Raw genomic sequence first — 24,815 nt, 5'->3', positions numbered from 1 at the left:
AAGGCGTGCGCCACCACCGCTTGGCTAGAGGGGCGGGTCTTAACCCAGAACGGAAGTTCCTGAGCCTCCAGACGCGTGGGGACACAAGTCAGGAACGGACCAAGATGGCGGCTCCCAGTGAGGGGCAGCTGTTTGCCGCGGGTATTGAAAAGACTTGGGGTGCAGTTGTTCGTTCCCCTGAAGGGACACCCCAGAAAGTTCGGCAGCTGATAGATGAGGGAATCGCCCCGGAAGATGGAAGCACAGAAGCGTGAGTTCCCCAAGCTGTGGTTTGGGCGCTTAATTTTCGAGTGGCTTTGGAACAGGGGCCTGGAGCAGGGGCGGGGGCGCGGCGTGCGGTAACTTCTATCTGTGACTTGGTGGCTGGGGTTGAATTCTTTATGGGATCTGAAAGCGTCCCTGATTGCTTGGCTTTAGCAGCTTCTGGATGTACCTGATGCCGCATCACTAGCGAAATTTTGTTACAAGCCATTTTTGAGGGAGAAGAGTGTTAGCTGAATAAGATGAATACCAACTAGGATTCATGCGGTGGATTCTCATAGTCTAGGGAAGTTTAAGAAACCCTTTTCCGAAGAACACTCTTAAATGCGTAAAGCAGATGTACGCAGGATCATAAATGAAACCAATTACACGGTTACAGTAGTTATCAAGATAGTAAAGGGAAGTTGTGTGGTGACTTTTCCTCTCCCCCTACCCCCCCACCCCCGTCCTTCCTTAATTAAACAGTTAATGTTGGGACGGGAATATAGCTAGCCTAGTTTGCACTAAGCCCAGGATTTGACCCCAGTACTGCATTAAACCGGTAGTGGTGGCATACAACTCTAAGCGCTTGGGGGAGGTGGAGGCAGAGGTTCTGAAGTTTCAGGCCAACCTGAGGCCCCGTCAGAGAAAGAGGTATGGGGAGGAGGGAGAGGGAAAAGAGAGAGTTAAAGTGAGTAAATTTAAATTTTTTCTATTGGAGACAAATTCAAAGATACTGCTTAGACTATAATGAGTTTGGCTTTTTTGTTTTGTTTTTTTGAAACGGTTTTTCTGTAGCTTTGGAGCCTGTCCTGGAACTCACTTTGTAGACCAGGTTGGCCTCGAACTCACAGAGATCTGCATGTCTCTGCCTTCTGAGTGCTGGGTATTAAAGGCGTGTGCCACCACCACTGGCTGGAATTATTTTATTTCTTTCAAGTCATAGTTATTGGTCTTTTCTTATTTCTAAAGAGGTTTTTAGCTGCGCATAGTGGCTTACACTTGTAATACCAGCGACTGAAAGTCTGCAGCAAGAGTATTGATGTAAATTCTGGGTCAGCTTGTTAGGTAGTGAGTTCCAGGACCAGCATATATTACAAAATGAGACCCCGTTTCTTTCTTTTTTTTTTTTTGGTTTTTCGAGACAGGGTTTCTCTGTGGTTTTGGAGCCTGTCCTGGAACTAGCTCTTGTAGACCAGGCTGGTCTTGAACTCACAGAGATCCGCCTGCCTCTGCCTCCACCACCTCTGTGCCACCACCACCCGGCAGACCCTGTTTCTTTTTCTTTTTAAAAAAAAAAAAAAAAAAAACAAGCCAGGCAATGGTGGATTAAACCTTTAATCCCAGCCTTCGGGAGACAGAGGCCAGTGATCTCTGAGTTTGAGGCCAGTCTGGTCTACAGAGCGAGTTCCAGAACAGCTAGGGCTGATACACAGAGAAACCCTGTCTTGAAAAACCAAGCCCCATCCCCCCAAAAAACCAAACAAACAAAAACAGAGATAGACAAGATGTCTCAGTAGATAAAGTACTTGACTTCCATATATGTGCTCAGCAACATTTACTCACGTATATATCTCTTACACACACACATGCGTGTGTATACACAGTAGTAATACCAACACTTGAGAGGCTGAAGCAGGAGGGTTGCTATGAATTCCAGGCCAGTCTGGGTTATAGAGTGAGACTCTGTCTCCAAAAAGAAAAAGAAATTTTTCTCTGAGATGGTTTAAGTTTTATTATTTAATACCTGAATCCTTGAAGGCCTTATTTTGTATTTACTAAAATTATTCAGAATATTATTGGAGAACTGTGAATGACCTAGGAGTGTGGCTAAACTATAAAGAGTTGTGACTGCCAGATGGGAGAATTTAGAGTCCATTTCATAACTATTAGGAAGGTAAAGGATTTATGAAGCAGAGGAATAGCTTGACTGGAACAGCGACTGTTGAAATGAGTTTCAGAGACTTAAAATCTCATTTGGGTTGGCTACGTGTAGAGTAGCTAGGCTTGGAAGATTTCAGCAGAGTAATACAGAGAAAAGAGCACTAACTCTCCTGCTCCTTGTTTCAGAAAGGACGCATCTGCCACATTGCAACCAGTCAATGGATCGCCTCAAGCAGAGCAGTCCCCATTGGAATCTACAAGCAAAGAAGCCTTTTTTCACAGAGTGGAGACCTTTTCTATATCCTTTTTCAGTTCATGTAAGGGGTAGCCTGCTGCAGAATTGTCACTCTAGAGTCCTATACCGTGTACTCTGATCTTCAGCTTTTATTTTATGTGTGTGAGTGTGTTGCCTGTATGTGAACCACATGTGTGCAGTGTCCACAGAATCCTGGAATGGAATTGCAGATGGTTGTCACCCTCGATATGGGTGCTAGGAATTGAACTGGAGTCCTCTGGAATAGCTGCCAGTGCTCTTACCTGCTGAGTCATCCATCCAGCCCATTATTCTGATCTTTTAAACCAAAGAATCAGTGTTGGTAAGAACTTTTCAATGGAAATTAGACCTTAGTATGTTATCCCTAAGGATCAGTTGAGGGACAGAGCAGATCTTTTGGTTTGTTTTTTTTTGAGACAGGGTCTGTAACCTGCATCTCAAGATCAGCTCATAGTTCTTCTGCCTTGGTCCCAAATGCTGGGATGGTAAACGGGAGCCACCGTGCCCAGCTAACCTTTTGTCTTTACAGAAGAATAAACCAAAACAAGTCCTGAGAGAAGGAATAGCTACTGGTGCTTCTGTGTAGTAGGTTTTCACATGTGTTCTCACCTTTGATCTTTAACTCACTCCTGTGAAAATAAGTACCTTTACTGCCATCCCGGTTTTTGTTTGTTTTTCTGGTTGAAGGCAGTGCTGGGAATCAAACCTAGGTCCTCATGTATACCAGGCAGACACTTTCCCACTGAGCTGTATTCCCAGTCCTATTATACTCATTTTACAGAAGAGAGCAAAAGAACAAACAGCAACAACAAAAGCCAGAAGAACACGGATTTAATCCCAGTACTCGGGAGGCAGAGGCCCTTACACTGAGAAATGCTGTCTCGAAAAACCAAAAAAAAAAAAAAAAAAAAAGCCGTGAGAGTAGTTGTGAGAGTAGGTACCTGACTAACAAGACATCCTGCTAGCAAGTAGAAGAGCCAGGACTGTGATCTCATTGAAGGTGCACTGCTGTCTTGACAGTTTCTAGCTCCCTTTTGTATATGAGTCACTGTTGCATGACAAACTGCTCCAATGCTTATTATCCCAACAACTATTCCACAAACTCTGTGGACTGTGAATCTAGACACAGAGTTGTTTTAGTTTTGTTTTTCTTTGTTTGCTTGTTTTTAAATTTATATATCTGCTCATGTATGCAAGTGTGTGTGTGTGTGTGTGTGTGTGTGTGTGTGTGTGTGTGTGAAGGAGGGGGGATGTTGTTGTTGTTGTTTTAAATTTTGCATATCTCTGTGTGTTTGGGTATGTCCACATGAGTGTGGGTGTTCACAGGGGCCAGAAAAGGGTATCAGAAGCCGGGCGGTGGTGGCGCACGCCTTTAATCCCAGCACTCGGGAGGCAGAGGCAGGCGGATCTCTGTGAGTTTGAGACCAGCCTGGTCTACAAGAGCTAGTTCCAGGACAGGCTCCAAAAACCACAGAGAAACCCTGTCTCGAAAAACCAAAAAAAAAAAAAAGAAAAAGAAAAGGGTATCAGATCCCCTGGAGCTGAAGTTACTGTCTGTTGTGAGCTGCCTTGTGGTTGCTGGGAATCATCAGACTCTAGTCCTCTGTAAGAGGAGCACACTCTTAACTGCTGAGTTCTCTCTTCAACCCCTAAAATAAATGCCCCCCTTTCTTTTTGTGGTTTTTCGAGACAAGGTTCTCCATGTAGCTCTGACTGTCCTGGAACTTGTTTTGTAGATCAGGCTGGCCTCATACTTAGAGATTCTCTCTTAAGGTAAAATACAAGCAATGAGATTTTTACTATTCAGGATCAATAAATGCTTCAGGACACTTTCCCAGGTACATAATTAAAGATGCGTCTGCTGCCAGGTGGTGGTGGGACATTAGGATAACACAGGCAAATGATGGCAGAACTGTTCCGGCCTTCCTGACCTTTATGGTCCCTTCTGCTTAGGTCCATCGTTGCTGGGGCTTTCGGCAGCACTCGCAGGCCCCAGGGCTTCAGATTAAATGAAGCAGGCAGTGTCTGTATTCTGCCCCCAGGCAGTAAGAAAGACAGTTTTGTGTTGTGTATTTTAAAGATGGATTCTCAGAGGCTGAACAGATACAGAGAGATGAAGAATTGGCTCTCAGTGGTTGAGTACTTGCCGCTCGGGCAGCTCAGCTGCCTGTAACTCCAACTCCAGGGATTCACCCCAATTCATCTGACCTCCAAGGTACTAGCACTCGTGTATATACAAACCCATATAGTAACCCACACAAACACATAATTAAAAAAACAAAATAAATCTTTTGTTTGTTTGAAATAGGGTCTCTCTGTATTATGTAGCCCCGATTATCCTGGAACTTCTTTTTTTTTTTTTTTTTTAAAAAAAAAACAGGGTGGTTTTTTTTTAATATTTATTTATTATGTATACAATATTCTGTGTGTATGCCTGAAGGCCAGAAGAGGGCACCAGACCTCTTTACAGATGGTTGTGAGCCACCATGTGATTGCTGGGAATTGAACTCAGGACCTTTGGAAGAGCAGGCAATGCTCTTAACCACTGAGTCATCTCTCCAGCCCCCCTGGAACTTCTTTTATAGACCAGGCTGACCTCAAACTCAGAGATCTTCCTGCTTCTGCCTTCCAGGGGACGGATTAAGGGTGTGCACCACCGTGCTCAGCTTTAAAACACACACATACACTCTATTGTTTTCTCTCTCATTTCAGACAGGGTTTCTCTGTAGCCCTGGTTGTCCTGGAACTCCTTCGTATACCAGGCTAGTCTTGAGCTCAGATCTACCTGCTTCTGCCTCCCCAGTGCTGGGAATTGTATAGACCATTTTCTTTACTGTCTACTGTTTTGTTTGTTTTTCAAGGCAGGGTTTCTCAGTGTAGCTTTGGAGCCTATCTTGGAACTCCCTCTGTAGACCAGGCTGGCCTCGAACTCACAGAGATCCGCCTGCCTCTGCCTCCCAAGTGCTAGGCTTAAAGGCATGTGCCACCATCTCCAAGCTTTTACTGTCTACTTTTAATGACTGTATGCATTAAAAGTAAATTTATTAAAAATGTGTTTTAAGTTTAATTGTGCTTGGTTTTCATATACGTGGTTTTTTCTTAACGCGAGTACTCGTTGAAGTGGGCAGGGAAGCCCCCTGAGCTCTCCCCACTCATCTGCGCCAGATACGGCTGGGTCACAGTGGAATGCGATATGCTCAAGTGCTCCAGCTGCCAGGCCTTCCTCTGTGCCAGCCTGCAGCCAGCCTTTGACTTCAGCCGATGTAAGTGCAGCGTCCAGACCCACGCCGGTGACATAGCCAGTGGGAGGGTGCTAGCTTAGCGTGGACGAGGTGCTGGACCGGCATCTGTCTGAGTGAAGAGTGTGCCACATCACAAATGACAAGGTGAAGCCGCCATGGCCTTCGCCCTGTTAGCCTCAGTTGTTCTGCTGTGGAGTGTCTAGACAGACAGCAGTTTGTTTACCTTTTAATCCCAGTCTGGCCTTTCAGAGCACCCATACTTCGAAAGCCTTCCCTTCCAAGTTACACAACATACATCTTTTGTACCAACAAAGGAACTCTTTTCGTGATAAGTTTTAAGAGGATATACTTGCCTTTTTTAAAAATAATTTTAAAGGTATCGTAAGTTTTTTAAATGTATGTGTTGTTAGGTTTTTCTCTAAAAGACTCTTGGCTCTTCAGATTTTGATCTGTATAGTGTATAATAATTGCTACCTCTTGTGGCTTTCAGACAAGGAACGATGTGCTGAACTCAGGAAATCCTTGTGCAGTGCCCATGAGAAGTTCTGCTTTTGGCCAGACAGCCCCTGTCCAGGTACACATATAAAGAAGCCCTGTTACCATTTTTCCCAGGTCGTCACTCTCTAATAGAGCCCAGTTTCTTGTGCAAACCTGCTCTTGGAAGTTGCTTTTTTTCTTCTGTTTATGCTTTTCAAGACCTTGCATTTATTTATCACTTAACCTTCCCAGCTTGTCCTACCAGCCATGTGTGTGTGTGGTGTGTGTGTGTGTGTGTGTGTGTGTGTGTGTGTGTGTAGCCTTTTGAATCTTCACAAGGGGTCCTTCAAGGTAGGTAATAAGAACTCAATTGGGCTGGAGAGATGGCTCAGTGGTTAAGAGTATTATTGCCTGCTCTTCCAAAGGTCCTGAGTTCAATTCCCAGCAACCACATGGTGGCTCACAACCATCCGTAATGAGGTCTGGTGCCCTCTTCTGGCCTGCAGGCATACATGCAAACAGAATATTGTTTACATAATAAATAAATAAATAATTTTAAAAAAAAATAAGAACTCAATTGTTTTAGGCAAGAGATTTAAGAATTAGATCAGGAGGCAGAGGCAGGTAGATTTCTGTAAGTTGGAGGCCAGCCTGGTCTACATAGTGAGTTCCAGAGGTCATAACATGAATTAGACTATGATTAACTATTAACTGTGATTTACCTGATTCCAGACTCTGCTTTTCCACTGCATTAAGCAGCCCCATGTTCTGCCGTGGCTTCCATTGGAAGGTATTGTAGGTGGAGTTTTCTGTGTCCCGGTAGTTGCTCCCAAGTAACCGCACAGAGGCTTATTACAAGCTATAAATGCTTATAAATGTTTGGCTGATAGCTTGTTTTTAGCTAGCTCTTAGAACTTTTTGTTCTGTTTTGTTTTTTGAGACAGGGTTTCTCTGTGTAGTCCTGACTGCCCTGGAACTCCAGCTCCACTCACAACTTGACCTCGTTGAAGAACTCCTAATTCCTATCTAGAGCTCTTTGATCTTGACTCATTTTCAGTCACCTCATTAACATTTCTGCTTAATAGTATAGGCACCTGGCACTCGGTGGTGCAAAGCTGGAAGAGTCCAGTTCCTAAAAGTTTGCCCCAACCTTCCCATCCAGTTTTTGTGTCAGAAGTCTGAAAGTCCATTTTATTATCTTATATGCTTTTTTTAAAAAAAATTACTTATTTGCACATATGGCTGTTTTGTTTATGTGTTTGTCTATACATTCTCTACTCAGAGGCCAGAGGAGGGTGTTGGATCTTCTGGGACTAGAGTTACAGACAACTGTTCAATGCCTTATGAATGCTAAGATTCAAACCTGGGGCCTCTGGAAGAGCAGCCATTGCTCTTAACCAGTAAGCCATCTTTCCAGCCCCTCTTTTTGGATGTTTTTTTTGTTTCAGACAGGGTCTCACTGTGTCCCCCTACGCAGGCTGAAACTTAATTATGACGGCCAAGCTGGCCTTGAACTCAGTGATCTATCTTGATCTGCCTCTCCCTCTGCCTCCCAAGACCTGTAATCAAAGGTGTGTGCCAGGCCAGTGCTGGAGAGATGGCTCGGTGGTTAAGAGCACTTGGTGTCTGTAACTCCAGTTCCAGGAGGTCTTTCATTCTCTTCTGGCGCCAGTCATGAACGTGGAGAACATAACAGACTTGTGGGCCAAACACTCATATACATAAAAATAAAACACATCAAACTGAAAAAATACTTTTTTGTTTTGTTTTTTCAAGGCAGGGTTTCGGGGCTGGAGAGATGGCTCAGTGGTTAAGAGCATTGCCTGCTCTTCCAAAGGTCCTGAGTTCAATTCCCAGCAACCACATGGTGGCTCACAACCTCTGTAAAGAGGTTTGGCGACCTCTTCTGGCCTTCAGGCATACACACAGAATATTGTATACATAATAAATAAATAAATAAATAAATAAATAAATAAATAAATATTTTTTTAAAAAAAGGCAGGGTTTCTCTGTAGCTTTGGAGCCTGTCCTGGAACTAGCTCTTTTTTTGTTTTGTTTTTGTTTTTTAGTTTTTTGAGACACAACCGTGTGTCTGTGTCGTTTGGAGCCTGTCCTGTCTCTGTAGACCAGGCTGGCCTCCAGCTCACAGAGATCCACTTTCCCTGCCTCCCCAGTGCACGCTGCACCCTGCTTTTTTTTTTTTAATATTTATTTATTTATTATGTATACAATATTCTTTCTGTGTGTATGCCTGAAGGCCAGAAGAGGGCACCAGACTTCATTACAGATGGTTGTAAGCCACCATGTGGTTGCTGGGAATTGAACTCAGGACCTTTGGAAAAGCAGGCAGTGCTCTTAACCGCTGAGCCATCTATTCAGCCCTGCACCCTGCTTTTTAATTAACCAGCTTAGGACCGTTTCTTTCTTCATCTCTCCTATGTAATCTCTCATTTTCTAAGTATATTTTCCCAGCACTTGGGAGCACAAGAGGATTGTTGTATGTTTGGGGCTACTCTGAACTCTACAGTATGAAAACCTATCTCAAAACTATCCTACATATGTTTTTCTGTGTTTTGTTTTTGTTTTGAAGAATAACTTATTGATTTCCCTGTAAGGGAACAGGGCTCTGGGAAGTAACTAAAATGCTTCCTGCTCATTTTGGGTTTTTGAAAGACAGTCTTGACATGTAGTTCTAGATGGTTGGCCTAGAGCTTACTGTGTGGACCAGGCTGTCTTGAACTTGCCACAGTGCAAGTTTGGGGATTGTAGGTATGCCTCCCTCTGCCCTGCTGTATTCTCATTCTTTTTGTTTTTAAGAAAGTCTTATGTAGCTCAAACTGTCTTTAAACTTGAGCCAGTCCTCCTGCCTCAGCCTAAGCACAAAAAGAGCAAGTGTGCACCACCCTGCCAGGCTTGTACTGTTCTTTTCTTTCTTAATTTTTTTTAATTAATTAAGTTTTGAAATTTTATGTGTGTGGGTTTTTTGCCTGTATGCATGTCTGTGTATCATGTGTTTGCCTGGTGCCTGAAGAGGCCAAAAGAGGACATTGGCTCCTCTGGAACTGGAGTTAGAGGGAGTTATGAGCCTCCATGTGGGTGCTGGTTACCAAACCCAAGGCTCCTGCAAGGACAAGCGCTCTTGACTCTCAAGCCATCTCTCCAGCCCCCATGCCTGGCCTTTTACATGGATACTAGACATCCAAGTTCAGCCCTCATGCTGTCACAGCAAGCCCCTTACAACGCAGTCCACAGCGTTGTGACATTTGCTCCTTTCCCACTTTCCCACTTCTCCTGCCAGCCCCTCCCACGTACTTGTCTTGCCACCTCTCAAATTTATGGCTTCTTTTCTCCAGTTGTTGGTGTGTGTGTGTGTGTGTGTGTGTGTGTGTGTGTGTGTGTTTGTGTGTGTATGTGTGTATTCCTAAAAATAGAAATACAACCTGCTCAGTCTCTATAATGTTACTTTTTAAAAAAGATTTATTTTATGTGCATTGATGTTTTGGCTGCATGTATGTCTGTGTGAGAGTGTCAGATTTTGGGTTGCAGACAGTTGTGAGCTGCCATGTGGGTGCTAGGAATTGGACCTAGGTCCTCTGGAAGACCAGCCAAACTGCTAAGCCTTCTCTTTAGCCCTGGAATGTTAGTTTTGTGTTTATGTGCCTGGCGTGACTTCCTTTTTGTTGAGCAGGCCTTAAGTACAGTTGGAGAGCTGTTGGTTCTCGACAGGTAAGTGTGTTACTGCTGCACCCTTAGGGTTATAGTGCCATCCTGGCCACTGTGGTTCGTGGGCACCATAGCTGAGTAGGACTGTTAGTTGCTTTCCTCCTCTGGAGGTTCGCATGGCACTTTCTGGAACCATGAAAGCTAGACCTCAGGAAGGCCTTCAGGTTAGCTCCAGCCTGGGTCTCTGGGTCCTGATTCTGAAGTGCATGGAATAGCACTTCAGCAATAAGAATTTACCTTCTACTTCAACTCATGGTGAAATATATGCAATTTGATAATTGTTATAAAATATTGTTTCTTTAATTTCTGTCTGGTGAATCCTACCTCCTACGTCAGTAATTGTTTTGGTTCTTCCCTGACTTTCTAAAGGTAACAATTTCATGCATACACAGGAATACAGAGAATACTTCATAATTAAATGCTTTTCTCCTGCCACCAACTTCATCAATTATCAATTTTTAGCCCATCTTTCTTTTTTCTGGTAGTGCTGGGAATGGAACCCAGATCCTTGCCCATAGGAGGCTCTGAGGCCAGTGCCCTGCCACTGAGCTGCACGCTGAACTCTACTTCTAGACAATCTTGATTCTTTAGTGTTCCTCACAGCCTCAACACTCTCTGCATTATTTAGAAGTTCAATCCTGAGGGCTGGAAAGATGGCTCAGTAGTTAAGAGCACTGGCTGTTTTTACAGAGGTCCTGAGTTCAATTCCCCTCAATCTCATGGTGGCTCACAACCATCTATAGTGGGATCTGATGCTTTCTTTTGGCATAAAGTTGTACACACAGATAGAGCACGCATATACATAAAAATAAATTTTAAAAAGTTCAGTCCTACTTATGGGACTTTGAATGTTTTTCTCTCACCCCACCCACCCTTTTCTCTCCAGGCAGGTATCAATTGCAGATAGCTTTTTGGTTAGGGTGGGACTTTGTGTCCACTTTTAATGCTGGGATTTTGTCTGGTTTGAAACTGTGCAGGTCTCTGTGGGCTTACGTGTAAAACAATAGTTTAATATCATCAACTATCCATTTTACATTTCTCTAACTGTTCTCTTCGAGGTCTTTATTTTCACTCCCATCTAATCTCCCAGTTTATTTTTCCCACAGATAGATTTGGGATGTTGCCATTGGGTGAGCCTGCTGTTCTTGTCAGTGAATTCCTGGACCGGTTCCAAAGCCTTTGCCATTTAGAGCTCCAGCTTCCTTCCCTGAGGCCAGAGGACTTGAAAACTATGGTGAGTTTTTCTTGGCTCCAGTGGTTACCAGTTGCTTTATTTGACTGACAAGAGGATGGAATATTGTGAAGAGGATCCAGTTTCTGCTGGAAATGCAGTAACCGAGGGTGTGAGTAGACAGTTAAATAGGGATCTTGAAATGGCTCCCCTAGGGCTCACAGAGATCCAGCAACCTCCGCTCTACCTCGCTCTACCTCCGGAGTGCTGGGTTTAAAGGCCTGTGCCCCAGATCCAGCCCTGCAAATTCAACTTTGTCTTGATTGACTTAAACTACTTACTGCATACTGTTTTCTGATGCTGTAGGACAAGATTCTCTTCTGTGACTAGAACTGTAGCTGCAGTCTCTCTGTGCTGCATTTATCCTGCTCTTGTCTGCTGTGAAGACACGCTATATCAGCCGGGCGGTGGTGGCGCATGCCTTTAATCCCAGCACTTGGGAGGCAGAGGCAGGCGGATCTCTGTGAGTTCGAGGCCAGCCTGGTCTACAAGAGCTAGTTCCAGGACAGGCTCCAAAACCACAGAGAAACCCTGTCTCGAAAAACCAAAAAAAAAAAAAAGACACGCTATATTGTAGGCGCTAAAAACTGGTCATTTCTCAAGTTGACCCTCTGTTAGGGCTTCTAGCACTAAGCAGTTAACCTCTGTTTGCTTTTAGAAACATCAGCCTGAGCTGGGTTGTGGTGAAGAATACCTTTAATGCCAGCACTCTGGAGGCAGAGGCAGGCGGATCTCTGTGAGTTAAAGGCCAGCCTGATCTACAAGAGCTAGTTCCAGGACAGCTAGGGCTGTTAGAGAAATCCCGTCTCAAACAAAGTCAGCCTGACTTTCACTAAGGCAGCCCCACCCCACCCCACCCCATCATAGTGCTTTACTATCCACAGGCCAAAAATCAAGGCTGTCAAATTTGTTCTGTCAAAAGTAAATTCAGTGGTAGATCAAGACATAAATGTTTTTATTATTTGGATTTGAAGTCACAAGTTTTAGATAAAATCTACAGTTGGTAAGTTAAGAACCGTTTAGTACTTAGAAGAAAAGCTGCAATTTAGGAAGCTAAACTCTGTGACAGCGCAGTCCTGCCCTAGAGTGTGTCTCCTGTGAAGATCTGTCTCCAAGTCATGGTGTTCCCCGGACCATGTGTGTTGTTGTGAGTGGTTTTTTTTCCTCTGGAGTTGCTTTTTAACCCTGGTTCTTTTGCAGTGCTTGACAGAAGACAAGATTAGTGTGCTGCTGCACCTGCTGGAGGATGAGCTTGATTACCAAACTGACGACAAGAAAACTCCAAGCAAATTGGGCTCAGACATGCAAGTCCATGTCACTGCCTGTGTTCTTTCTCTGTGTGGCTGGGCGTGTAGGTTAGTGAGTATTACCTGGGAACACAAGCTATGACAGCAGTCACTGTTACGATTTAGAAACCACATGTTTCCTATGAGAGAACAAAAAGAGAAATCGGGGGGCTGGAGAGATGGCTCAGCATGTAAGAGCACTTGAGTTCTCTTCCAGAGGTTCTGAGTTTAATTCCGAGCAGCCACATGGTGGCTCACAACCATCTGTAGTGAGATCTGGTGCCCTCTTCTGGTGTGTGTGAAGACAGAACACTCATATACATAAAAATACCATGAATAAGCAAATCTTTAAAAGGAGAGGGAGAGAGCTGGGCAGCTGTGGTGGCGCACGCCTTTAATCCTAGCACTCGGGAGGCAGAGGCAGGCGGATCTCTGTGAGTTTGAGGCCAGCCAGGTCTACAAGAACTAGTGCCAGGACAGGCACCAAAGCTACAGAAACCCTGTCTCGAAAAACTAAAAAAAAAAAAAAAAAAAAAAAAAAAAAAAAAAAAAGGAGAGAGAGAAATTAAAGTGGAGGAGGAATAGAGAAGTGGGTAAGAATCAGTAACTAAAACAGAATAAATGCTAAGGCATTCTTGGGGTTCACACCTGAGTCTTTCTTTGTGCAGCCCCCTCATAGCTGGGAACTTATGCTCCCATAAACAGTACAGCTCTTTGTAAAAGGAACATAGTGTCCTATTTTTAGAAGGGAAGACAATCAAGTTTAGTTGACAAAAATTACCAGAGGAGACGCCATCTGGAGCCCCTACCCCACTCTGGCATTTCCACTCCAGCTTAGTTTGGGGTTGACTCCTTCAAAAAGAAGAGTGCCAGAGCCAGTCTGCTTTACTCCGACATTTGCTTTCTACAGTTATTTTGTGTGTGCGTGGAGTGGCCATCTCCGTGCATGTGCCGTGGCTCGAGTGGGAGGTCAGAGGAGAACTGGATGAGTCAGTTCTCTTTCTGCCACAGGGGTTCTTGGGACTGAACTCGTGTTACCAGGCTTGGTGGCAAGCAGCACAAAGGCAGCCTGTTCTATAGAACTAGTTCTAGGACAGCCAAGGCTACACAGAGAACAGAGAAACCCTGTCTTAAAAAAACCAAAAAGAACAAAAAAAAATGTATTTTTATTTATGAACATGTATCTGTGTTTGTGTGAAGTACATGCCATATGTGTGCACGTGCCCTCAAAGACCAGAAGAGGGCCTCAGTGTTCCAGGTGGTTTTGAGCCGCCCACTTGGTCATGTGACTTGCTTTCTTTATTTAAACATGGTTTCTGTGGATTTCTAATTCAATGTTCTTGCAAGGAAGGCTGCTGGATTCCAAACTTTTTTTTTTATATATATATATATATATTTATTTATTTATTTATTGTGTATACAATATTCTGTCTGTATGCCTGAAGGCCAGAAGAGGGCGCCAGACCTCTTTACAGATGGTTGTGAGCCACCATGTGGTTGCTGGGAATTGAGCTCAGGACCTTTGGAAGAGCAGGCAATGCTCTTAACCACTGAGCCATCTCTCCAGCCCCTGGATTCCAAACTTGTGTTCTTTGGAAGAGCATCAAGTGACCTTGCCCCATCACTACCACCATTTACTTTAAGGAAGCTTTCTTGCTGAGTTTGGGAGTCGTGGGTGTGTGCCTGTGATCACAGCGCTTGGGAGGATTTATCATGAGTTTGAGGCCAGCCTGGGCTACAGAATAAGACCCTATTTAAAAAAAATAAAATAAGTAAATAACTATGCTTTTTTTTTTTTTTGGTAGATTAAGGAAAGTGTTTTAAGAGGATAGGAGTTTATAAAACATACTTCACAATATTTTTGCCAACTAGAACATACCAAGACCCTAAGACCCTTTGAGAAGGTAATGTAGGAGTTAGTGAATGTCAGGTCCTCAGATCAGGGTTCTTAAGAGTTCATGGCTCTCAGTCCACTAGCCCACTGTAGAGCCTGTTTGCTGAGATAAAACAGAAATCAAATACATAGTCTCATGGAAGTAACACCTTTAGAAACACCCCTTTCTCTCCCATTCCTTCCTAGTTCTTTGGAACCCACACAGCTCTCCCTGATATCATGCTCCCAGTGTATGAGGAAGGTCGGTCTCTGGGGCTTCCAGCAGATTGAATCGTCCCTGACGGATCTGGAGGCTTCCTGTGGCTTGACGAGCTCCCCCATTCCAGGTGCGGAGGGTCGGCCTGAGCACTTCCCTCTGGTGCCTGAGTCTCCTAGGCGGATGATGACCCGAAGCCAAGACTCTACTGTTTCTCCCAGCTCCGAGCAGGTATTAGCCTCTTCAGGGTGCCGCTGACAGCGGGCTGGAACTTGGTGGTAGGCTTCACTTTAACCCTATCAGTAAGCCCGTGTATCGCAAGTAAGCCCGTGTATCGCACTTCACAGATGGAGAAGCTAAATTTGTTATAGAATCTAACTAAGTATAGAAATACAATAGTCTCGGAAGAAGTTAGTTATGTAGGCAGTTGAAATTTACATAGCACATTCTAAAATACTGTGTTTCACGTGCTTCTAGGAGTACGCAGGCTAAAGCTATCACATCATTCATATACTTCCATTGCCTTTCTTTTTCTACAGTCTGAAAAGAGTCCAGGTCCCATTGTCTCCCGAACCCGGAGCTGGGATTCTTCCAGTCCTGTTGACCGGCCTGAGCCAGAGGCAGCCAGCCCCACCACTAGGAGCCGGCCAGTGACCCGAAGCATGGGAACTGGAGATTCTGCTGGCTTAGAAGTTCCCTCCAGCCCTCTCCGGAAAGCCAAGCGGGCTCGCCTCTGCTCTTCTGGCAGCTCGGTGAGTCCATCTCTGTAGACAGCCGTGAGAGCACATGCAGCAGTCGCTGGCTTTATGTGCATGGGGAGAAGCAGACACGAGCCCTCCCTGGATTCTGACCAACAGTACATTTAGTGAGTTTAAAGATGTAATCCCAGCCCTTGAGAGGTGGAGACAGTGCAGAGGCCATCCTCCACTGCTTCTGAGTTCAAGAGCAGTTTGTGCTGCACGGGCCTTGTCTCAGACAAAACACAGGCTGGTGAGAGCCCAGAGGGTAAGAGTGCTTGCTGCCAAGCCTAACGTGCATCCCCCCCCCCCCCCAACACACACACAAAATGAACATTTTGGGGGAGGGGGACAGTTGGTTGATCGAAGGTTTGGAATGGATATAGAGAGTCATACACACTTAGACTAACAAGACAACTGTACAGTAGGGCAGCAGACCTGATGAAGGAGACTTTGGGATTCTCCCTCCCTACCCGCTCTCACATAGTAACTCAGGCTGCTCTAGAACTCACTAGGGACCTGGCCTTGGACGTAGGCTGGCCTTGGATTTAAGTCAGTCCTCTTGCCTCAGTGCTGGGGTTATAAATCTGACCCACCACACCTGGCAGGTAGGTCTTTTTTTTGTTTTGTTTTTTTGTTTGTTTGTTTTGCTGTTTAGTTTGTTTTTATTTTTTGAGGCAGGGTCTCTATCTAGACCAGGCTGGCCTCAAACTTGCAGAGATCCATCTGCCTCTGTCTCCCAAGTGCTGGGATTAAAGGCATATACCACTCCCGCCCCTGGCCTTTTTGCAGTTCTTTATATATTCAAGGTAAACCCTCTGAAGTCTTTATGTGTTCTAGGTATACCCTGTCTGAAGTCTTTATGTGTTCTAGGTATACCCTGTCTGAAGTCTTTATGTGTTCTAGGTATACCCTGTCTGAAGTCTATGTATTCTAGGTATACCCTGTTTGAAGTCTATGTATTCTAGGTATACCCTGTCTGAAGTCTTTATGTGTTCTAGGTATACCCTGTCTGAAGTCTATGTATTCTAGGTATACCCTGTTTGAAGTCTATGTATTCTAGGTATACCCTGTCTGAAGTCTTTATGTGTTCTAGGTATACCCTGTCTGAAGTCTATGTATTCTAGGTATACCCTGTTTGAAGTCTATGTATTCTAGGTATACCCTGTCTGAAGTCTTTATGTATTCTAGGTATACCCTGTCTGAAGTCTATGTATTCTAGGTATACCCTGTCTGAAGTCTATGTATTCTAGGTATACCCTGTCTGAAGTCTATGTATTCTAGGTATACCCTGTCTGAGTTGTAGCTGGCACAGACTCTCCTGTTCTTAGACTTTCTCCACTCTGATATTTTGCTTTGTTCTACAGAAACTTTTTAATACCATGCAATTCTTTTAGTTCTTGGGGTTATTTCCAGTGATTTTCCAAACGTTCTTTTCTATGCTTAAGAAGGTTCAGTAGTAGGGGGAGGGAAATGGGAGGCGGTGGTGGGGAGGAGGAGGCAGAAATCTTTAATAAATAAATAAATTTGAAAAAAAGAAAAAGAAATAAAAAAAAAAAAAAGAAGGTTCAATAGTCTAGTGTGGTCACACCTGTAATCCCAGAACTCCAGAGGCTGAAGATGGAGGCAAATTGAAAGCCATCCTGGACTACACACTGACACCGACCTCATCTCAACAGAAAGGGGCCAGGGCTAGAGATCTAAAGAATGAGAGGGAATTGAAACAGCAGTTTAAAGAGCATACGTGGGAAGCTGAGGCAGTACGGTGACCAGCTCGCCTATGTAGCCTGACTTTTATCTCAAAATGACAAAGGTGAGATAGTAATCAAGAAGAACCAGAAGTGTGGGCAGTTGTGTGATTCTGAACTTAAGTGGCTGCAGCTCCTCCTTGACCAGACCCATCATCTATCCTAATAAGACTGTGCCTCTCTTTTCTCCCCCAGGACACCTCTCCCCGAAGCTTCTTTGATCCCACTTCCCAGCATAGAGATTGGTGCCCTTGGGTAAATATCACACTTGCCAAGGAAACGAATGGGACAGCGGAGGTGGATGCCAGTACTCCAGCGGAGCCAGGCTGGAAGGCAGTGTTGGCCATCCTGCTTGCCCACAAGCATTCTAACCAGCCACCTGAGATGGACCCCATGGTAAGATGCCATTGCCCAGCGTGTATGTAGCGCTGTTGTTTGTGGGATGAGCAGCAGAGGCTGGCCCCGTAGTTAGTACCTGCCTGCTTTCAGCTCTCCGAAGTCAGCTTAGGTTCCTTCTGTCTTCGGGTGCAATGCCCAGAAGTGGTTCCGTGTTTCTCATCCACTTAGCATATGGCATTCCATGACTTTGTGGTAAAGTCTTTGTTCCTGCAGCTGCAATGACTCCTGTTAGGAAAGGGATACAGCAGCAGAAATAGACGGATGGCAGCTGCCCAGCCTCGAGCTATGGCACGGCTGCTCTCTGCCGGTCGCCGTGGCTTGCGTTTGGAGTCTGGCCAGTTAACTGTTTGGAGCTCTGGATCCGGGTGCCAAACCATGGTTTACTCTCCCATTTCAGCATCTTACTTTGCTCTCCACACTTGGGCGCGTGCTCTGGACCAGCGTTAGCTCTCACAGCCAGGACTGCTGCTGCTGCAGACCTGAGAGCACGCAGAGCCGAAGAGAGAAAGGGAGAGTCCAGGGAACTGGTTTTGGGTTCTTTCCAGGCCCAGTTTGCCTCATAGCATGGCATAAATGTAACCATTTCTGACTTTATGCCTTAAAGAAATACTTGCCTGTCATGGTTCCCAATTTCATGGTAGTCTCACAGGATTTCCACCAGAGGGAGCTATAAATATACCAAACTCCAACAAAGTATATCATTAGTGCCCTCAATAAGTAAGTAGAGGAAGGGTTTCCAAAATCTGTCTGTCATTTTTTGAATTTAAAAATACTTAGGTCGGGGGCCTAGCAAGATGGCTCAGTAAGGGAACTTGCTGCTAAGCCTGAAGACCTAAGTTCAGTACTCAGAACCCGTGCAGTAAAAAGAGAGAACTCCAGGAAGTTCTCCTCCACGTGGTCTACTGTGGTATGCATGCACATGCATGTGCACACACTAAATAATGCATATACACATAATAAATATGTAATAAAAATGTTTTATGTTGGGGTCAGACATGTCAGTACACACCAGTAATGCCCACACTCAGTAGGCTTAGACAGATCACATGTTGGAAGCCAGCCTGATCTATAGGAGACCTGATTCCAAAAAACTACAACAGAAACGGGGATTTGGGAATATAAAAGTATAGAAAGACAGCAATTTGACCCACCACTCAAACTGGAGATTTAGCATAAATCTGTTTCTGTCCTCAGATTCAAGAAATAATATTTTGGCTGGTTTTTGTTTTGTTTTGTTTTTTAAAGATATTTCTCTAGTGCCAGTCATGGTAGCATGAACCTTTAATCCCAGCACTTGGAAGGCAGAGGCAGGCGGATCTCTGTGAGTCGGAAGCCAGTGTGGCTTATAGTGTGAGTTCCAGCACAGCTAGGGTGACATTGCGAGAGCTGTCTCAAACAACAACAGAAGCTTTCTGTCTGTCACCGTCACACTAAAGTACTACAAAGAAACCTCCTGTGGGTTCAGTGTGTAGAGTTAACGCATAATTGGCCCTGGCTTAGGCTTTTAAATTCCTCTTAGGCAGTTTGTCTTTTAGCCTTGCTGCTGTGACTGGATGGCAGAGGGCTTAGTGGGGCTGTGGAAGGAACGGAGAGCTTACACTGGTTCTCAGCTTAGTTCAGCTTTGTCAGTGAAGTCAGTAAACCCTCCGTCCTCTGAGTCCCAGGAAGAACTCCCTTCTGGAACTGTACTCCCACTCCTGAAAAAAAAAGATACTTGTGTTTGTTTGTTTTAAGATTTATTTTATCTGAGCATGAACACACCTGTAGTTCTAGAAGGCAGAGGCAGCAGATCTATGAGTTCAAGGCTAGTCTTTCCATACAGCCAGGGCTACACAGAGAAATCCTGTCTCAAAAAAGTTTTATGTGAGCCGGGCGATGGTGGCGCACGCCTTTAATCCCAGCACTCGGGAGGCAGAGGCAGGCGGATCTCTGTGAGTTCGAGACCAGCCTGGTCTACAGAGCTAGTTCCAGGACAGGCTCCAAAGCCACAGAGAAACCCTGTCTCGAAAAAACCAAAAAAAAAAAAAAAAGTTTTATGTGTATGAATGTGTACCATATGAATACCTGGGAATTATACCTGTGAGCCACCATGTAGATGCTAGGAATTGAATTCAGGTCCTTTGCAAGAGCAGCAAGTGATCCTAACCATTGTCTCAGTTCTCCAACCCCATTTTTTATTTTGTTTTAAAGATTTATTTTTATTACATATAGGGTTTTGTGTGTGTGTGTTCTGCATGTGGGTATGTATGTGCACATTGCTGAAGCTGAGGTTACACATGTTTTTGGTCACCTGGTATGTGTGCTGGGAACCAAGCTTGGGTCCGGGAAGTACAGTTAAGTGCTCTTAACTACTGAGTCATCTCTCCAGCTTCTGTTTTCTTTTGCTTTATTTTTAGAAAAAGGTAAGAAATTTTTTTGTTTATTTTGTATTTTTTTTTTTTTCGAGACAGGGTTTCTCCGTAGCTTTTGGTTCCTGTCCTGGAACTAGCTCTTGTAGACCAGGCTGGCCTCGAACTCACAGAGATCCGCCTGCCTCTGCCTCCCAAGTGCTGGGATTAAAGGCGTGCGCCACCATCGCCAGGCTTATTTTGTATTTTAAGACTGGTAAAGGCACTTAACCACCAAACCTGATGACCAGAGTTTGATCCCAGCACCCACATGGCAGAAGGAGAGAACCAAGTTCTGCAAGTTATTCTGTGATTTCCACACACATCATGGCATGTGCTTACACATACAAAGAAACAAATAAATGTAACTTTAAAAAAATTTAAGGAGGAGCCAGGCATGGTGGCACACAATACTTGGGAGGCAGGAACTGACCAAGGCCAACCTGGTCTACATAGTGAATTTCAGGACAGCCAGAGCTATATGGTGAGGCCCTTTCTTGAAAAACCAATAAATAAATAAATTTAAGGAGGGTGGGTAAGGAGACAGTGGAAATGGCATGTTTCATAAAGTGAGGGATATCTTGCTAGTACCCTTTGCATTGTCACTGGGACCCTTGCCAGTCAGAATATCTGCTCTTATTGTCACCCGCAGGCAGGTAGAACCAAGTGTTGTGACTGAGAACTTTTCAGTGAGTTGCTTTGTCTCCCTGTAACCGCGTCTCAGAAAATCTCAGGACGTTTCCTAGGTATAATTGAGACGCAGTGAGAGGGCCTTGCTGGTTTAGTTCTGTTGACTAAAACGTGAAGCTGAGAAAGCCAAGGTAGAGTTTGAACTCTTTGGAGGTCATTAAGTTTTATTTCTCAAACTTTGATGATACAGTTAACCCCAGCTGGGTGCCACACAAATCATTGTTCATAGGAAATAGCTAGGTCCGTCCAATTAAACGACCTGGATGAAAGCCAGTGCAGGCTGTGTGCTGCACGCAGGGTGGGTCAGGAGTGCCATCATCACAGACGAGGATGGGGACAGGTGACGATGCACAGAGGGTTAGCAGTGGGCTGACAGTAGAACACAGGCTTCTGCATCATGTATATCACATAACATAAAACGAGTTTTTATTCAATCTTACATATGCCTTGATCATATCTAAGGAGAAATTTACCAAGACAGCCCTAATGCTATGCCTATCTTTTGTCTCTATGAGGAATGTAATTCTGATAATAAGCTTCTTTTTTTTTTCAATCTACAGAGTCTCTCTGAAAAATCAAGGAAAGTGTTCCGAATATTCCGGCAGTGGGAGTCTTTATGCTCTTCCTGAAAATGTTCCAGACAGAACTAATGAAGGTGATTAAAAAAAAAAGCCTGACTCCTCTTTTTGGTTAACTGGTGTTGCTTTTCTTCATTCTGGTTAATCGCAAGTACAGACTTGCCATCTGCATGAAGAGGAGACCCATGCCATGCGGGGATGAGGACAGGGTAAGAGACAGCAAGCCCAGTTCTGTCAGAGGACTGCGGAATTCCGAAACCAGCCTCAAGACCGAGGACGAGAGCTCCACTTCGGTGGCTCGGCTGCGGGCACAGTGTTCTGAGAGTCTCGCCCGGCAATGTGACGACAGTGTGTGTTAATAAAGCACTGGCTAAGATTTCTGCCGCTGGAGAATTGTTTTCTCCCTCCCTGGCTCCCTGGGGGGGGGGGGCGCGTTCATAGAATTTAACTTTTGTTTACATTGGGACCTTAGAACCAGTGTAGATATTGCTGAGTTGCACCCCAAGGAGAAAATTATTTTCATTTTGTCTGCATGTATGTATGAGGGTGTGAGATCTTGGAGTCACAGACAGTTGTTAGCTGCCATGTGGATATTGGGAATTGAACCCGGGTCCTCTTAACTGCTGAGCCATCTCTCCAGCCCCGAAAATTATTACAATAATCATATTCCATCCAAGCTTTGCTTTAGTTGATATCGCTAGGAAATATGACTTCTTTATTATAGATTATGTCCAACAAAAGCTAATCCCTGAATATCACCTACTAGTCTAGATTTAAATTTGTAATTAGGAGGGATATGGAGGTGTGACTTGGTTAAACATGTATCTGGAGTGGACAAAGTTCTGGGTATGATTCCCAGCATGCCCACATCCCAGATTTCTCATTGTTCCAAACACGTTTTTTCTTTTTTTTTTTAAATTTATTTATTTATTAAAGATTTCTGTCTCTTCCCAGCCACCGCCTCCCATTTCCCTCCTCCTCCCCTAATTAAGTCCCCCCCCCTCACCCCGAAAAGCAATCAGGGTTCCCTGTCCTGTGGGAAGTCCAAGGAACCCCTCACCTCCATCCAGGTCTAGTAAGTTGAGCATCCAAACTGCCTAGGCTCCCACAAAGCCAGTACGTGCAGTAGGATCAGAAACCCAGTGCCATTGTTCTTGAGTTCTCAGTAGTCCTCATTGTCCGTTATGTTCAGAGAGTCCGGTTTTATCCCAGGCTTTTCCAGACCCAGGCCAGCTGGTCTTGGTGAGTTCCCAGTAGAACATCCCCATTGTCTCAGTGTGTGGGTGCACCCCTCATGGTCCTGAGTTCCTTGCTCGTGCTCTCTCTCCTTCTGCTCCTGATTTGGACCTTGAGAATTCAGTCCTGTGCTCCAATGTGGGTCTCTGTCTCTGTCTCCTTTCATCGCTTGCTGAAGGTTAATATTCAGGAGGATGCCTATATGTTTTTCTTTGGGCCAAACACGTTTTTTCACATACAATTTATCTACTCTCGGAGACTCTAGGAAACGTAAAATACTAAGTTAAGCCAACATGGTGGCTTGCACCTGTTGTTCTCCAGTTGCTTGGAGGCTGAGGCAGAAGGATTATTGGGAGTTTAAGGCTAGCCTGGGCTACAGTGTGAAATCCTGTCTTAAAAAAAAAGCAAAGATGCCAGGCTGTGGTGGTGCGTGCCTTTAATCCCAGAACTTGGGAGGCAGAAGCAGGTGGATCTCTGTGAGTTCAAGGCCAGCCTGGTCTACAGTAGGTAGTTTCAGGACAGGTTCCAAAACTACATAGAAGCCCTGTCTCAAAAAGGAAGAAGAAGAAAGAAAGAAGGGGAAAAGTTAATGCTCACAAATGGAATTGGATAATTTCAAGGGAAGTGTAGTTCCGTGTGGGGAAGTATAGTCCTGCATGACTTGGTCCTAGACACTTGACTCGAGAGAATGAAGAAAAAGCAAACACCTATAGACACTACTCCAGAGGTGAAGGTAGGAGAAAGGGGTTGGGGTACAGGATGGGGAGAAGGAGAAAAAGAATAGCAGAGAACACCCAGCAGCTGGGGTATAGCTCAGTGGTAGAGTGCTCGCCTAGTACACTTGACGCCCTAAAGATCAATCCCAGTACCTCAAACAAAACCAACAAAGAAAGACATTTGGGACCCAGGGAACATAGAGCAAATGACCTCAGTGTTGGGCACATTTCAGAAAGTGCAGGTGTTCTGAGCTAGCCTTGTGTTGAAACAGCAAGGAGACTGAAAACTGCTAGACTAGAGTCTTCCGTGACTTAGGAGGCAGAGTTTGAGTCTGTGGGGAAGGAAGACGGCGCGGGAGGCTTTGAGCAGAGGGATGTCCTTCAAGCCCAGGAAATGAACACTACTGCCTCCAAACCCTCTGCAGTGGGGGACAAGGCAGGTTCAGAAGAGGTGAGGCAGCGGCCATGGCAGTGGGGCAAGATTTGATAGAAATGTCCCATCGATCAATTTGGATGTGAAAAGGGGGTGGTGAGAAACTGAGGAGATGGCAGGCAGATCTCTGCCTGCCTGGTCTACAAGAGCTAGTTCCAGGACAGGCTCCAAAACCACAGAGAAACCCTGTTCCGAAAAACCAAAAAAAAAAAAAAAAGAACTTGTCACAAAAGCACAAGGACCTGAGTTCCCAACACCCACATAAAAGCATGGTGGGCATTGGGGATGGGGCAAAGATCCCAGGGGCCAGCTGGAGTTGCATTGTTGATCTCCAAGTTCAGTGAGAACACTTGTTTCAGAAAAGTAAAATGGAAAACTTGCGTACCTGTGCACCACACACACACACAGACAAGAGTCTGTCTGCCAGGAATCAAAAGTGACCTTGAGGCTGTGATCTAACCAATCTAACAACTCAGGTGCTGAGGGATGACAATCGTTTCCTAGTTTTGAGAGCCCCCTGGATCCTCGGTCGGCTGCAAGTTTGAACCCTCTACTCCCTCTTGAGTTGGAGTGACTGTCCTGAAACCAATCCTACCTTGCCTTACACTTAGCATAGTGACTTCCGCCCTACGGGAAGATTCCTGTCTAAACATGGTGTTCTGAAGTGTGGGGTAGAAGACTCAGTGGGGGTGAGCTGCACACTCAGACCTGGGAAGCATGTGGGGGTCAACCCTACAGAAGTCAGTCCTCTGGTTTCTAGGAACCGACCTCAGGTTACAGCCCCTTTCCCCCCAGCCATCTCACTGATCCTGATTTTTTGTTTGTTTGCTTGCTTTTTCTGGGTTTTCACCAGTTGTGTATATGGGTGTTTTGTCTGCCTGTATGTCTAGGTACCATATGCATGCAGTACCTGTGGAGGCCAGACGAGGGCGCCTGAGACCCTGCAACTGAGCTGCAGTGTGAGTGCTAGGAACGACTGAGCCATCCCTCCAGGTCCTCTGTCCCTGTTTTTTTGTTGTTTTATGTGTTTGCTTGAAATTAAGCCTCATGCCGGGCGGTGGTGGCGCACGCCTTTAATCCCAGCACTCGGGAGGCAGAGGCAGGCGGATCTCTGTGAGTTCGAGACCAGCCTGGTCTACAAGAGCTAGTGCCAGGACAGGCTCCAAAGCCACAGAGAAACCCTGTCTCGAAAAACCAAAAAAAAAAAAAAAAAAAAAAAAAAGAAAAGAAATTAAGCCTCATATAGCCCAGGCTTGTTTCACTATGGATGTGAGGATGACCTTGAACCTGATCCTTTCACTTCAGCATCCCAGGTGCTAGGATTACATGTACCACCACACCTGGCTGATTTAATTTTTTTATATAGTTTTTGGGTATGTGTGTGCCCGCACATATATATGTAGAGGACATAGGACAACTCTGGCTGTTACCTTCAGGAACTCAG

The 24,815-nt window shown here is 45.0% G+C and overlaps 1 protein-coding gene across 1 annotated transcript; it reads left to right on the top strand.

The window, feature by feature from the left end:
- The first annotated feature begins 104 nt into the window (after nt 1-104).
- Nucleotides 105-21,362, top strand: Zc3hc1 (zinc finger C3HC-type containing 1). The gene is made up of 10 exons (XM_041675594.1): nt 105-250; nt 2,311-2,422; nt 5,511-5,661; nt 6,131-6,214; nt 10,947-11,074; nt 12,272-12,426; nt 14,438-14,678; nt 14,987-15,199; nt 17,128-17,328; nt 20,969-21,362. The coding sequence occupies exons 1-10, from the start codon at nt 105-107 to the stop codon at nt 21,035-21,037; spliced, it is 1,500 nt and encodes a 499-aa protein (XP_041531528.1). The 3' UTR covers nt 21,038-21,362.
- Nucleotides 21,363-24,815: the final 3,453 nt, after the last annotated feature.

The sequence above is a fragment of the Microtus oregoni genome, unplaced genomic scaffold (assembly GCF_018167655.1).
Source record: "Microtus oregoni isolate MIOR12 unplaced genomic scaffold, Mior012 000026F_ref0000081, whole genome shotgun sequence".
In the NCBI taxonomy this organism is placed as follows: Eukaryota; Metazoa; Chordata; class Mammalia; order Rodentia; family Cricetidae; genus Microtus; species Microtus oregoni.
Note: the sequence above shows the minus strand (reverse complement) of the source record. Positions and strands in the feature narration are given on the sequence as shown.